This window comes from Cyprinus carpio, chromosome B16 (assembly GCF_018340385.1).
Source record: "Cyprinus carpio isolate SPL01 chromosome B16, ASM1834038v1, whole genome shotgun sequence".
NCBI classification, from domain to species: domain Eukaryota; kingdom Metazoa; phylum Chordata; class Actinopteri; order Cypriniformes; family Cyprinidae; genus Cyprinus; species Cyprinus carpio.
Window position 1 is genome coordinate 16,718,563 of NC_056612.1, and position 16,587 is coordinate 16,735,149.

Here is a 16,587-nt window from a genome sequence, read left to right on the forward strand (position 1 = left end):
TCGGATTGGTTTCTTCTTTAAATTATAAAAAAAAGTAAAAATATGAATGGTATTATAATGTTATACAAAAACTACAATTAAAACAGTGGAAAAGATTGTTTCCAATCTTAAGATGACGTGTAGAAAGATAAAAACACATCTAAGGCACACAGAATAACATAAGTGGACCTTGAATGATTAATTGCCACTTTGAATGATTATGATTATGATTATTAATTAATCAAGTATAATCAAGGTGAATATAGCCATTTATATATCCAGTTATTCTTCCATTATAATCATATAAGCCTGTGTGTAAAAAGAAAAAAGCCTGCCTAGCTGAAATATACAGACCCTCAGATAAGAAACATCTGGAAAAATACAAGTGGGCTTTGTTCTTTATCATAACAAGACTTGGGGGCCCCTTCTCTCTAGGGAGGAATCTAATTGTTTGCATAAGGAAAACTCTATGAAATGTATAGAACACGCCTTAAAGGAAAAACTATATAAAGAAAGGCAAAAGAAACATTCAGGAGATTTTTCTCTGCAGAGAATCTCTCGTATTTAAACCCCAAGACTGAGTGTGATTCTTCAGATCAGCGGCAGACGACTCTTCATTTACGTACTTGTGGCATCCATAATTGTATCTGCGATTAATTGTGCAGCCCTACTTTCAAGCTGACATGAGAAGTATAAAGTTTGTCCTAAAGCACTTCCCTAACTTAAATATATTTACAAATTCAAGACACACGAAAACGTTCAAAACAATACGTGAAAAGAATTAAACTGAAACCAAATCGAATTAATCTGTGACCTGAAAGCTGGTACTGACCTATTTTTATACAGTCTATGGTACTGACATCGCCAAAAGTATCTGTATCTCACGTTGCGGTACAACCCGCTTTGTTTTGTCAGAAGGACACGCCCACTATATAGGAACTAATGAATATTAAATAAGGCCCCGCCCCGCGCAACAGAAAAGTTTTGTGAACTGCAAATTCAACGGTTTACCGTTAGATCCACGAATCCTACGTACAATTACATGCGTAACGCGTCGAATTTCTCGCGAGGCATATCAAGAAACACTTCGTCTGCTGTCAAGTCATCTCTGTTTACATTAATTTATTCACAAGAAACAGATGTTTGCCTCTGACCAAACAGGACGTCCAGCGTCGCCTCATCCGGATTTACAAAGAACTGTTTGCGGATGCTGCGCTGTCTGCAAAGTACACCTAAACTCTTCTGCAGACCCCAGACTCCTGCCTTGCCTGCACATAGTTTGTAATACTTGCCTTACGAAGATCTGCACGGATGGAGCCACACAAGGTGAGAACTCGTCTGTGCCGAAGATCTGCTCTCTAAAGTCCATCTGCACGTCACGTTTTTTTTTTTTTTTAAAATCGCGTCGAAATAGGCTCACGCAGGTTTAATCGACTGTGTAGTCCCTACGATTATTTATAAAATGGGTCTTAAAGTTAATGTCCATGGTCCATGGCTAGGTTGTGTTTTCCATTAGGGGCCAGAAGAAGAGTTACAATTGGCCCTCGATAAAACGTTTTTCTTATTCACATACTAAACAAACATTGTATATACTGTTTTTAAATAATATTTTAGTGAAATGTGTAACATTTAATTACTTTTTATGAACGCACAGTAATGATGCTGATCTAAAACCCCTGAAATCACAGCTTGCTGACGTATTTCCTATCGATACAGGAAGTTTCGACGAGAAATATCAAAAGTCTCGACACTTATTTTATTAGTAAATGGCCACTGTACAGCGCGTGAAAAATAGAAACGCTGCTTTTTTTAACGTCATGACGAAATTAGTGTCATGTTTACATACAGAATATATTACATGCTTTCAATAAAACCAAGTGCAAGTACATCTCATTTTGATTATATTTTACTAATAAGTTTTTTTTTTGTTGTTGTTATTTTGTATGTTAAAAATAATTTACATTGATATTAAGTAATACCACAGTTCATCCCTGAAAAAGCCCCTGCAATTTTCAGTAAATTGTGATTTGTTCGAATCGGTTCATTTTGTTGATAAAACTACCAAGCAAACAAGGTGTATAAATTCTTTTACTCTAATAATTCATTATACTTTAATAAATGACTTGTGGTTTCGTCAAGGCATTCTAATCAACAGCAACACGAGTAGTTAGAATTTAATGACGTAGCTCCTTCATTTTGTAGAAGTGTTTCATTTAAGTGTGTCTGAGACTTCGGGGAAGTCGTGGCCTAGTGGTTAGAGAGTTTGACTCCTAACCCTAAGGTTGTGGGTTCGAGTCTCGGGCCGGCAATACCACGACTGAGGTGCCCTTGAGCAAGGCACTGAACCCCCAACTGCTCCCTGGGCACCGCAGCATAAAATACTGCTCTGGGTGTGTGTTCACGGTGTGTGTGTTCACTGCTGTGTGTGTGCACTTTGGATGGGTTAAACTGAGTATGGGTCACCATACTTGGCTGTATGTCACGTCACACTTTCTTTTGTTTCTTTCTTCTTCTAGATTGTCCATTATGTGCACAGTCCTTTTGTTTTTCTGAGGTTACAGAATGTGCCATTTTCGAAGACACGTCTAACAATAACAAGGTCCCCAAGGTAAGTGTGGACAGATTATGGAGAAAGTTTCAAGTAAAATGGTACATTCGTTTCTGTCCCTAATCTTTTTGCAGAGGATGTTGGCAAATCATATAAAGTGCCGTTCACACAAAGAATGATAAATATAAAGATTACTTTTCCAGTAACTGTATTAGCGTCCACACCAGGAGCGCATGCTAATGTTCTGTTCATTATAAGCACGTGCTGTCGCTTAAACTGCCCAAGCTCTTTAAGGTCAAGTTGATTCTGATTGGCTGTCTATGTTTTTACCATTCATCAGCTCATTGATTGCAACAATATTGTTCCTCTTTATCATCCTTTTTTCCCAGAATTAGAATGTTTTTTAAAACTTTATAGTTTTCGTTCTTGGTGTGAAGGCCCTTAAACTGGTCCAAGGAATTCCAACACTGACTTAAAGGTGGCATTTCCTCTGTGTCTTTCATTGTAAATCTTAATTTAAAATGTTGAATTTATCTTTTCAGTGTGGCGGGTGTGAAGAGAGTGAGGTTAGTGGATGGTGTGTCCAGTGCGAGGAGGCCCTGTGTTTGGACTGTATGTCTGCTCATCGTAGGGTAAAAGTGACCCGTGACCATGAAGTCACACCCAAAACACCACCCACAGGTTAGAGTCCCTAAGCACTTCACACTAACACTGCTATTGTGGTCGAAATTCCCCTGTATAATTGAAGTCAGACCACTCAGTTATCAAATCAAATTTATTTGTTTGAAATCACGATTCTGGGTAGTTTCTCTAACAATGAAAACATACCTTAGAGAGCTACAAAATAATTCAGCAAAATCATAAAAATGCATTTATTAAGTCAGTTTATCATATATGTACACACTTTCTGGTTGTTCTCCATCCAATTTGGTTTTCATCAACATCCCATAATATGATCACCTGACGTATGTACATATTTTTAATTGCAACATTTTATTTGACTCCCTAGACTCTTGCCAGGTTTACAGACCTTGACTACAGAAAGAGGCATTATATTATTATTATTATTATTTTTTTTTTTTTTTTTTTTTTTTTTTACAGAATATGTAAATGAAATTTGTGACATCAGAGGGAGACAGAAAGAAAAATAATAAAATGGGCTATATATATATATATATATATATATATATATATATATATATATATATATATATATATATATATATATATATATATATGAATCTTCTACCAAGAGTGTGACAGGAAGAGGGCGTCAGTAGTCAGACGTTTTCTGAGGCTTTGGATTGAGTGCGTCTGATAACTTACAGCATCTCCATGCTTATCAGTCAAACTCAAACCCTTTTGTATGCCATAACTTCCCCTGGGCAGAAACCTGCTTGAAACCTTTAGTTTGTCCCCTTACATTTTTAAGCTACATTCTATAGTAGCTATTCCTTTTGTCCTCCTTTCCTCATCCCTTTGTTAAAAACATGATCTTTTGAAAAAAGTTAGAAAAGTTGTTTTGAGTACAAAAATAATTATTTACACACATATATTTATATACAGGGCACAGCATAAATGAGTAAAACTCCTCTGAATAAATATAAAAGATGTATTTTCTTAATGATCACTTATATAATTCATGGTAAGATGGCAAAATTGAAACTTATCAAAAACATATTCTAGTACTTAGTATGTCCTCCAGAACTTAAAGTATACTGCTCTGACCCTTCTTGGCACTGAGTGTACAAGTTCATAACAAATTTTCACATCTGTCCTCCTGAAAAACTCTGGCATTTAATGGGGTGTTTTGCTCAGCTAATCTCTACAGAATCCCCCACAGCTGCACAAGAGCGTTAAGATTGAGAGAAATACATGTCCACTGAAGGATTTTCACCTTGGGAGAATGAATATCTTCATTGTCATGCTGAAAAAATGACCAATAATGCTGGGAATGAGGGGAGGGTAGCATCTTCTATTTCAAGTTTTTGCATTACATCACACAGTAGTGTGTGAATTCATGCCAGCATTGATAAAGCACAACTCCCTCACACCTGCAGCACTCATTCATCCCTATATAAAAGCTTTACTACCACTGAACGTCACTGTGGGTAGCAAGCACTTCTCACTGTACTCCTCCTCTAGCAACACCAGAACATTTTGGATGCTTTTGGATCCGAAACGATTGACTTGGTCTCTTGAGACCAGAGTATGGATTCCCAGAAGTCTCCATTTTGTAAATATGGGCCTTGGAAGAGGTTAAATGAGGTTATTTTGCTTTGCTACAGTAGGTAATTCTAGTGGTGACAACAAGCATGCATAGGGTGACCAAACGTGCCATTTTCCCAAGACACGTCCTGGCCAGGAATTCTATATTGCATATAGTATCCACGTTTTGGCTTTGTTTGCGCTGCGCAGACCAATTGTTGTATGACAAAGTACCGTGAGAGCTCTAGAGAGCAGACGGCTTCTTGTGCTTTTGAATCGCTTTCACTGTACTTTTATTTCATACACCGATCGGTATGCTCAGTGCTGCTTCAAGTCAAACACTTAATATGTACACGTATTTTCATCGCTTTGACCGTCGTTCTCTGTAGATCCCACCTACTCATGCACCACGATTGGTCGATTACGTACAGTGTCTGCATGTTATTGGTCAAAAGATCATTAACTTCATTAAGTATGAAAACAGGAACCCAAAGCCAAAACCTGGATATTTTAGTCAATATAGAAATCCTGGCCAGGACGTGTCCTGGGAAAATGGCACGTTTGGTCACCATAAGCATGCAAGTCACTTCTGCAGGCTGCGTCATACTTTGTGTAAGAGTGTCACTCTTTTCATAGCTTTTGCCGGCTCTGAGACACTTGCATGTTATTTCTCCTGCTCTTTTTCTAGCAAAAATTCACTCATCATTAAATGAAAACTTAAAGTAAAGACCTGATTATTTCAGGAGCCTTATCACAAGTCCAAACAATAATTTGGTATTCCTCTTGGACCATTGTCCTCTTTTATACCAAGAAATAAGTCTACTGCATTTCTCTCCCAAGTGGTTCCACTGCAATGGTTTAACTGATTCGGAGTTTCAAAAAGCTCTGTTGTGTTCTTTGCTCGCTTTCTCTATACAATTTGTTATTTGAATAACCGTGGACATTAAATCATTACAATTAACAGGCCTAACGTAGGCCTACAATGATTTTATTAAACTGAGATCACACTAAATACAGTTTCCGTCGTATTAAAAATATTTCATAAAAATTTTCAAAAGCACCCCCCCACCTCTGTTTTTTTTTTCACAAATCGCACCCTGAACTCATGTCAGATTAACACAATTAATCATGCATAAGCAGTGGCAATGATTGAACATATTTTCGCACACTATAAACTGCTGTGCATTATTAGATCTTTTCTGTTATATGTTTTGTTCAGGTTGGATACAGAGAAGACGCTGTCCCTCACACACTCAGGAGAGCTTGAGGTTCTTCTGTCTCGTTTGTGAAGAGCTCACCTGTAAGGACTGTCAGCTGATCTCTCATAGGGGGCACAGGTATAGTCCATATTTTCCCAATCATATCAATACATGTGAAGAATAAAACTATATAGGCTCTTTTTGTGTTTTGGGTAATTATTTCCCATCTATTTGCTTTCTGATATTGGGAGGAGTCAGAGCAAAAGTATGCATCAGTTTCTTTGACACATCTTTTGATATTCCTCCCCAACAATACCTTATCACAGTCTCTATATTCATGTTTTTCCATGTCCATCTCTGTATCAGTTTTGTGAAGCAGGAGGAAGCTGTGGGATCTCAAAGGCAGCGGCTGCAGAGTTTGTTGGACTCCATCAGACATCAGAAAGAGACAGTCAGCAGCAGCTTGCTGCACCTCGAGGCAAGGTAATATAAATTATATATATATATATATATATATATATATATATATATATATATATATATATATATATATATATATATATATATATATATATTTAAAATCTTTATATAAATTTAAAAGGTTTTGTGAGAGATCCAAGGTGTTTTATTATTACATTTTGTGCTTTATTAACATATGATGTAGTGATACCCTGCCCTTTAAATGCAATCACAAATGGTTACAGGAGATGCATGAGATGTTAGCATCAGAGATGTAAATTGGGATCTGTTTAGCCTGGGCGTCAGTGTTTGGGTCACTTGAGACTAATCTTAATACAGAGTGTAAACAGAGCGGTTTATTCAAAAGGACAGCGGTAACCCGAAACACAAAAAGAACCAGGAGAGGGGTTAATGGCAGATCAAAGCAGACCCAACAGTGAATACAGGAACAAATGACTTTACATCCTGATAACAGATGGTCCCTAGAAACATTACTGAAATTGAAGTAAAAAAAAACAAAACATTGTGTTTTCTCGGTAACTTAAAACTGTTTTATAGAGACATGTGTGGTGGATTCATCTGTAATTCATCTGTAAGATATAGTCATGCTGAAATACAAGGTATTTATTAATTACAACCATATGGATTCACATATAAAAGACTTTTACTCAAGCACATAAATGTAATGATATACATGTCTGCCCATGCACAGAGTATCTCATTTTATCTCTGTAGCTTGGGCTCTCCCTCCCTTTTTTTAATGTTTTTAATTCAACCTTGTGATGTTCTATTTTGGAATATAAGAGATGAGGGAACAATTATGATACTTAATAATTAATGAAAATGTAATTACTTCTCCACAACATATTGATTCACATACATCTATATGTTAAAACAATTATTAATAGAACAATTAGTAGTAAATAAATGTTAATATGATCAGTTAATTAATATATTTTCAACATATGCTAGAAAGTAAAGAAAAATCTGCCCAAGTCTGCCAAAGAGCCAAAACTGGCCAATCCAGAGAAAAACACAGAACTCTTATCACTTCTAAGGAATGGAAGCCTTGGTAAAGAGTGGGTAGAAGGACACCATATACGCTTGTAAAGCCAGATTTTCAGTCACTTGTAAGATAAACACATATCAGCTGCTGTTAAGAGCCATTCCTTGTATTACAAATGGAGGGCATTAAAAAAAAAAAAAAAAAAAGGAAAAGTTGTCATGACGTTTCTAAACATCTAATATTAGTGGAATAACATTCGGGTGTGTTTTTCATTTCACAATGCAGTATTAACACAATATGGATGTGAAGGTGGATCACACAGCCTTAGATGATGTATTTAAGGCTTTGGCTGGCAAAAGACTTATAAGATTTTATCAAATGTACAGTGACAATGACATGAAAACTTTTGAGAACATAGTGAAGAAATATGCTTTGTCTTGGAAATTATTTTACTGGTATCTACAAATAAGAAGTTACTTAAAAGATGAAAAAATGGAGATATTCACATATATTGAGAATTACAGCTTTTAAGTACTGTAATAACTAAATTCTGTAGAAGGCAAGAATCCCCAGTGTTAAAGGACTGGTTAGATTTATTTTCCTATGGGGATGACAGCATATGAAATTAAGAACAAAAGTGTACTTTCTGAAAATATATGGTCACCTCTAAAAGTGTATACATAAGTATACACAAGATAAATAATAACTTTTCTTATATCTCCCTCTTACTGTATCTCACGGTATTATTTAATTTATTTGTTTAATTATTTAGTCTTCTTCCTCGTATTTTCTTGGGATGTGGGATGCAAACTTTTGAACAGGATGATGTGTAAATTCTCCTCATTTTGTTTAACGATCATATTTTTTCATTTAGTACTGGACTTCAGAAGCTATATAAATATTTACGTTTCCCAGAAGACAAAATAAGTAAAATTTTCCCAGTCATCAAATTTAAAAAAGTTTACAACCCGGTCTCTTAATGCATTGTGTGGCTTTCTTGAGCATCAGTACATGTTTTCACCTTTTGTAATAGTTATGCATGAGTCCCTCAGTTGTCCTCAGTGTTAAAAGATGGATTTCAAAATCATAGTCACTTTTAGAAAGGGTTCAAATATGCAGAAGATGCTGGAAAACAAAAGAATGTGCAGGAGCTGGAGGACCAACAAAGGACTCATGAACAACTATCACAAAATATAAAAACGGTTATGGATCATCCAGGAAATGACAAATAGTATTAAGATTCAAGGCTATGTAAATGTTTGAATGGGGTCATTTTTATAAATTCAGTTATTATTTTGTCTTGTGGAGTATATGTAAACATCTGTTATATGAAATATCTTATTCAGGACAGTACTAAATAAAAAATAACATGCAATTATCATGATCCCTCTTATTTTATTTCAATTATTAACATTTTGCGCATTCTGCAAGGGGTATGTAAACTTATGAGCATGACTGTGTATATATATATATATATATATATATATATATATATATATATATATATATACATATATACACACACACAAACACGCACAAACACATACATAAGAATATAGAAAATAATAAAAACTGAACAATTACTGAGGTAAAAATATGTCTTTATAAAAGAAATGTTTATTTGTATAATGTATTTAGTGAATTGAACAGAAAGACATAATAAAGTATATAAAAAAGAGTGTATCACACAGGATTCTTTTCAGACTTGGTCATAGCTCACTAAATATTGCAGGACAGCAGTAGTTAGTTTCTAGAAGAGTTGCTTACATCCACATAACACAAGTTGTATTACAATGGTTTCACTTTGCAGACATTTCCTGTTTTATCTTTCTCTTGTGTGTATGTATTGTGCTGTTGAGAGTATTTTAATCTTTGTTAGATTGCAGGACATTAAGAGTATAAAAGTGGCAGCAAAGAAGATGTTGACACAGGTAGTCCACACAATTTATCAGACTCTTGTTGTGAAAGCTACACAGATGTTAAAGGAGATGGAGGTAAGCATTTTAGTGCTCGATAGTCCTCATTTACTGAAGCATGCTGTGCATGATTTTAATCTTTCAATGGAAAGGTCACTTATGAATATTCTGCATACTTCACACAATTTCAGAATGTGTTTTCAATCTTCATCATTACAGTGCTTTAGTCTCTTTCATCATAGCTTGACAAAACTTCACTTTACCAACAGAAAACTGCACACCTATTTATACTTTGCAGAATATGTAAGAATGACATGGTTACATGATTGGTTACACCCATCCAGGCAGATAATTTCCCATAGTTAGTCACTTTTAAAGAGTCTAGACTACTTCATAATTTAGTTATAGCATACATTTGTACCAAAACCTTGTTAGATGTAGTTTCGACCTTCCTATTTCAGGGCAAAATACATTTAAACATTTGGGATTTCTGTTTAGGAACCTCAAATCTGTAACCATTGATTTAGTTTTGAGTGTTTTATTGTAAGACCCTGTATGCGGAGGAGGTTGGGTGTCTGTTGGAGAGGAAGACATTTCTGAACAGGTTGGAAGGCTTTCAGGACTACATAGCAGCTTTTATTGACAAGGCCCTATGCACAGAGGGCCACTGCCTCCTGATCCACACAAAAAGAGTAAGCTGTTCTATATTTGCTTATTCCTTATGTACCATAAAAGATCTAAACCTTGTTTTTCACATTCATACTGATTATGTTAAGGACACCCCCCCCCCCCCCCAGTTTTGTTCAGGATAATATTAGCTCCATCATATGTTTTGAGGTGAGGTGCATACATTTGTATTTAGTGCGATCAATCAATTAAAAAAAAATAACTAATTAATTGCACAAAGTTTTTTTTTATATACTTTTAATATAGCTTCAGGTAATAATGTAGCTTTCTAAGAATATATGACCCCCCACCACCACCAAAAAAAACCCTGTCTCATCCCGTCAAACTGGTGGTACTCAAAATAAAAATTCCAAGGTTGGCAGGTCTGCATTAATTTTAACAGCAATAATTTGTATATTCATCTATTTCATGCAATGTCATTGTATTACTGTATTTGTGACTAAAACTGGCTGTCATTCAGATTCTGAGTGTGTGTTTAGCCCTCTTCTATATTTTTGGTGTCTCTAACTCAGATTGAGACCCAAGTGAAAAAGCTTCTGTCCCAGAAGGCAAGCACCCCTGAGACCATGATTGAACTGCACATTCAGATACAGAATGATCTCTGTCAGCACATCATGAAATGTGGTAAACAAAAACGTTCTGCTTTTTTATTAAAAAAAAAAAGTATTTATATTTTATTTAAAAAAATCTATAAATGTAACATCTTTTCCTTTTTTCCTGCCCAGGATTTTTGAGGATTAGAAGGATTCTTGTTCCATTCACCTCTCAGAGAACTGATTCCACTCAGTTAGAGTCTGAGTCTGTGAAAAGCTCAAATCAAAATCCCTTTGCCTCCTCTCAAACTGTGCAAATGGACCAGGCCCTTCCTAGTCTGCCTCATCCATCTCAGCCCAGCCAGCCATCTCATTCTAACCAGGCCACAACCTGCTTTCCATGTAACAATGTTGCCTCATCTCAACCGAATCAATCGAAACCTTCCTCTTCAGATCATCAGAGTTCATTTTCTTCTTCACCATCTGTCCAAGTCCAATACCATGAAGTCATGTCTGAGCAAACCAAGCATGCTTACAGTCCCTCATCAAACTGTGGCCCATATTTTCCTCAGTCTGCTCCTCAAACTCACATGAATTCTTCTCCGTCTGTTTATTCTCAGCCTCATCTTCCACTCACGAACCTCGCAGCATCTCAAATAAACAATATCTCTGAGTCAGCCAAATGTAGGAAGGCCTTTTGCCCTACTATGCAGGTCTCTCATACACGCTTAGTCACCTGCCCAATGCAAATTCCAGTCAACAACCAAACACCCGTAACAACTCATCCAATACCAGCCAACAACCAAACACTCATACCAACTCATCCATTGCCAGCCAACAACCAAACACCCCTACTAACTCATCAAATTCCAGTTAACAACCAAACCCCCATGACAATTCATCCAGTATCAGCCAACAACCAAACACTCGCACCAACTCATCCAGTGCCATCCAACAACCAAACACCTGTAATAACTTATCCAATGCCAGTCAACATCCAAACACCCCTCCTAACTCATCAAATGCCAATCAATAACCAAAAACAACCAATTTCAGTCAACAACCAGACGCCTGTAACAACACATCCAATACCAGCCAACAAGCAAACACTTGGACTAACTCATCCATTGCCCGCCAACAACCAGACACCCCTATTAACTCATCAAATGCCACTCAACAACCAAACACTTGCACCAATTTATCTAATACCATCCAAAAACCAAACACCTGTACTAACTCACACAATGCCCATCAACAACCAAACACTCGTACCAACTCATCCAATGCCAGCCAACAACCAAACACCTGTACTAACTCACACAATGCCCATCAACAACCAAACACTCATACCAACTCATCCAATGCCAGCCAACAACCAAACACCTGTACTAACTCACACAATGCCCATCAACAACCAAACACTCGTACCAACTCATCCAATGCCAGCCAACAACCAAACACCTGTACTAACTCACACAATGCCCATCAACAACCAAACACTCATACCAACTCATCCAATGCCAGCCAACAACCAAACACCAGTCAATAACCAAAAACAACCAATTTCAGTCAACAGCCAAACATCTGTAACAACTCATCAAATACCAGCCAACAACCAGCCACCCGAACTAATTGAATCAATACCAACCAACAACCAAATACCTGTATTTATTCAACCAATACCAGCCAACAACCAATCAACCATACTTACTCATTCTATACCAACTTACAACCAAACACTCATATTGACCCATCCGGTACAAACCAATTTCCTGGGGCCCGGACATTCTTTCTCTGTGCAACCCAGTATTCCCTTAACTGTCCTTTCAACAATAAACACACTTTCTTTAAATGATGCTACTGCAATCTCTAATGTCCTTCCTGTAAACCCAATGCCTTCTGCTCCCATTGATGGCAACAACACCCTCCAGTGTAAGAGAGGCACCTACAATAGCCATAACCTCCCAGTCAAGGCCTTGGCTGATTCCGCCTGTGATCAGGATGCAGGTGTGAGCAGCACGAATTTCACTGATACGGACCATCTGGAGAGCAACTTGCCCACCTCCCTTGTGTCGGAGGCAGCTCCCAAAAAACCTTCACTAGATCCTGGCTGCTCCTCTGGCCCATCCAACATTCACCAGGACTCTCTCTCCACCACCACCACCACCACAGAGAAATGTCCAAGTCAAGCTCAAAACTGCCAGTCATCCAACAAGAACTACTCTGGACCAAAACACTGGAACACTGGCTTGCCAACAACTTTCCAACAGCTTGTAGAAGCAACATCCATACCTGTCAGGTCAAAAGACAATCTGAACACAACACCTCCAGCGGATTCAACTCCTTGTAGCACATCAGAAGACATTGATGGGGAGGTTGGTGAATGTTTAGTTTGATTCTTACAGATAGAGGTATGGAGAGTTGTGTTTCATTCAAAACCTTTCTTCTCCTACCAGAAGACGACTCATGACAAGACTGTCCGAAGTACTTTAGACTACAGGGAGGCAAAAATAGAAGACAAAGAATCTGCAGGTTATCTTCTTTTCAAAAGAGTTCTCAAAAGAATAGTGTTTGTTTTCCTCACTCATTCCTTTTTTTTCTGTCTTTTAGTCACCCTGGAACACTTCGGGAGACAAATCAAACAATGCAAGAGGTGGTCTCAAGATATATTCTTATTTAGTGTTGGTTCATAGTGATCTTTGCTTCATAGTTGCTTTATTTGCATTCTTCCTGCATCAAAAGAATTATTAACCTTATTTATGTCTCAATTAATGTTTGTGATAACTATTAATAATATTATTAATAGTGTTAATAGTATTTACAGATGTCTCTTTGCTCACCAGGGCTGTATTTATTAATCAAAAATAAAGTGTCGTTGATATATTACTATTTAATATGACCATTTTATTCTTTTGTAAATCCTGTTTTAATATATTTTAAAATGTATTTTATTCCTGTAATTCTGCAATTACCATTACTCCAGTCTTCAGTGTCACATGATCCTTCAGAAATCATTCTGATATGCTGATTTGGTGCTCAAGAAACATATTTTTATTAGCAATGTTGGAAACAGTGTGCTGCTAAATGTTTATGTGAAAACCGTGATACATTTCATCATGATTCCTTGAATAGAAGTTCAAAAGTATAGCAGTTATTTGAAATATAAATATTTTGTAACCTAATTATATGTCTTTACACTCACTTTTGATCAATTAAATATGTCCTTGCTGAATAAGGATTATTTTCTTTAAAAAACTTACTTACCCCTAACCATTGAATGGTAGTGTATACATCTTTTTTTTTTCTTTCTTTTTTTTTGACTGGACACCACTGTTTTCTGTTGAATAGGTTTCTACGTGTTTCTCTTGTGCGTCTGCCCATCTCTCTGCCTCCAAGTGGACAGCCACTCCCAGAGTTCCACCTCACTGCAGATACCTCCACAGATCACATCTTTGTGCAGGAATCCCAGGGAGGACAGGTAAGGACAACACACAGAGTACATCTGACTGTTGTAGGCCATGTTAGCACCACAGGCACAGTTATTGTCATGCTCTTCCCCAGGTTAACCAGGTGTGGAGATTGTATGATGATCAAATTCCATCAAGATCCTCTTCTTGCTCTGTATCCCAAGACAGCGACAGCTCCCTGGCATCTGACGTAGAGTTCTGTGCCGTGTGTCTGTCTGCAGGAGCTGCACTTCTGTGTGCAAAATGTGGCTGTGCTTTCCACTCTGACTGTCACATCCCACCAATTCTCAAAAAACCTTGGTGAGACCATCAGAAACTACTGTATCACACTGTACAAATCTTGATTTTTGAATAGTTTTGGAGTCTTAATGGTTTATAAGATGTTGGAATTTGATAAGCTTGTGCATTTAAGTCCTCTATTTGAGTCTTGGTGTATTTCTTTTCTCTTGCAGTAAGGATTGGGTGTGTTTGCTATGTCAGGATGTAAATGAGACAGTCGTGTACGGCAGTGAGGAGATGAGGACATGTAGTCTGAGTCTGCAAGATCAAAGAGTGAGACACTACCAGCCTGACAGAATCTACATTCATAGTTACACTTTTTAAAAGGATATTTTAGAGGATTGTGGATTAGCATGGTGTTACGCCACAGCTTTTATTTCTTGTCCTAAAATGATATAAAGTTACACCAATGCAATGTCATCCATTCTGTTCAGAAGTGTGAGAAGCTTGTCCTTGGTCTCCTGTGTAATGAGAACAAGAGCCTGCTCTACAGCGCCACCAAGGTAAATGCACAGTGCATGTCACAGTCACAAGTAGTGATGACATTCCAATTTTCCAATGATATTATTATTTCAGGCAGTTTATTGAATTGTTAATGACAAATAAGAATAGACAAGATAAAAAGAAATTCAATTCTAGCTTGTCAAGTTTTTAGAAATGTACTCTGTATTTGTGCTGTTAAAAAAAAAAAAAAAATATATATATATATATATATATATATAGCATTTCAATAAAAGTTTAAATTGAATAACTTTAATGAAAGTCATGTAACTATCAATTAAAAACATTTTCGTTACACATTGAATACATGCAAGTCTTTACATCTTAAGAATTTTCACTTTTCACAGAAATGTTTTTATGTAAATTTTTAAATGCTATGACAGTTAATAATATAAATATATGTAAAAAATATCAGAAGTAATAATATAATTATTAATTCATAATAATAACACACCATATGACATTTTACAACCTGAACTAATTTTGCCATTTCATAGGTGAATTATCTGATATATTAATATATCTTTTTATATATATATATATATATATATATATATATATATATATATATATATATATATATATATATATATATATATATAATATATATAAGATATATATTTTCTTTTTTACTTGTTTTCACAGTCATCATTAATATACCATCACAGTCAGTCTTCAGGGCTCCTCTGTTTGAGTTCATTTCCTTATTTTTTCTGAATGCTTCTGCCTTTGATTTTGTTCTTTGATTCACATTCGAATGTGTTCTTGAATGAACAGATCCAGATTAAAATGATCTTATGAGCTGTGCTTTATTTGTTAAAGAATCACTCAAAAACAGCCGAATTTGATATAATACTCGGCCGACTCCTGGGGAAACGGAAGCCTCCTTATCGGACTGCTGCTGAACTGGTGTCTGATGTTTGGACTCTCTTTGACATCTTGATGATGAACTCTGAGGTAAATCACTCGTCACATTCATGGGCAGTTTAACTGCTAAGCTTCTTCTTTGAAGAAAATTCATACCTAATTATAATTTAACTGAATGTTACATAATAATGACATGTTATTTTTGTTATTTCTATAGAGGAAAAACATGGTGGTCAAACTTCAAAAATCTTTCCAGCAACAGCTGAATGAATCTTTTGCGGAGAGTCTCCATGCTTCTCTCTTGAAACAGTCCAGCAGCCAGGATCCGGAGACAGAGACTGAACGAGAGAAGCACAGAAACACTTTGAAACGCATGAGAGAGTTTTTCATGGCAAACTCCGGTACAGATGCCAAGAAATGCTGCACTGATAAAGGGAACGAGGGAGATGGCTGTGGAAACACTACAGCTGCTGAACATTGAAAGTGCATCAGTCATTACTTGCTTTTTTACTTGTTTTATCTTGTGAAGAGGGAACCAGATCCCTTTCTGTTTAGTGTAGTAGTTTGTTTATTTAGCTTTGCCTTTTAAGTAAGATGTGTATTAAACAGATTATTTCATTCAAGCTCACAATTTCTTTCTGTGGTACTTGACTGGTCACTGTGGATGCCTTGATCTGCCACGATCGATTTATACGTGTGAGTTGCAAAATATTAGCATTATTGGATGTTATGTAGCTGTGATGCCAGCAGAGGGCGCGAGGATCCTTTGGTCGCTTGACCTTCAGTGGCGCTTTACAAGCATCAGTCTTATTTGTCCCGCCCCGCAGAAGTTGTGCTGCATTAATAAAATATGATGAAATGAAATAATGCAATATCACATTAAAATGGATGATGTTTTTAATTGTGGGAATTTAGATTTGAGTCTAAACGATTGATTT

General features: G+C 36.5%; 1 protein-coding gene across 2 annotated transcripts; it reads left to right on the forward strand.

Moving 5' to 3' along the window:
• The first annotated feature begins 924 nt into the window (after positions 1-924).
• On the forward strand, positions 925-16,277 carry LOC109106459 (E3 ubiquitin-protein ligase TRIM33-like). Of its 2 annotated transcripts, none has more exons than XM_042741121.1 (17): positions 925-1,305; positions 2,496-2,587; positions 3,070-3,208; positions 5,955-6,072; positions 6,301-6,417; positions 9,279-9,330; positions 9,864-10,007; positions 10,515-10,626; positions 10,728-12,910; positions 12,992-13,067; positions 13,146-13,188; positions 13,884-14,013; positions 14,097-14,302; positions 14,455-14,554; positions 14,716-14,784; positions 15,605-15,739; positions 15,867-16,277. In XM_042741121.1, the coding sequence occupies exons 1-17, from the start codon at positions 1,119-1,121 to the stop codon at positions 16,128-16,130; spliced, it is 4,167 nt and encodes a 1,388-aa protein (XP_042597055.1). In that variant the 5' UTR covers positions 925-1,118; the 3' UTR covers positions 16,131-16,277. The 2 variants fall into 2 exon arrangements, with proteins under 2 accessions (XP_042597055.1, XP_042597054.1); XM_042741120.1 differs by having other exon boundaries at positions 926-1,305; positions 9,279-9,393.
• Positions 16,278-16,587: the final 310 nt, after the last annotated feature.

Excerpts from the sequence above, each read along its gene's own strand:
- LOC109106459 (XM_042741120.1), top strand. The coding sequence starts at position 1,119 with ATGTTTGCCTCTGACCAAACAGGACGTCCAGCGTCGCCTCATCCGGAT. Across the intron at positions 10,008-10,514 it reads TCCTGATCCACACAAAAAGA|ATTGAGACCCAAGTGAAAAA; the intron begins GTAAGCTGTTCT and ends TCTCTAACTCAG. Across the intron at positions 14,555-14,715 it reads TGAGTCTGCAAGATCAAAGA|AAGTGTGAGAAGCTTGTCCT; the intron begins GTGAGACACTAC and ends CATTCTGTTCAG.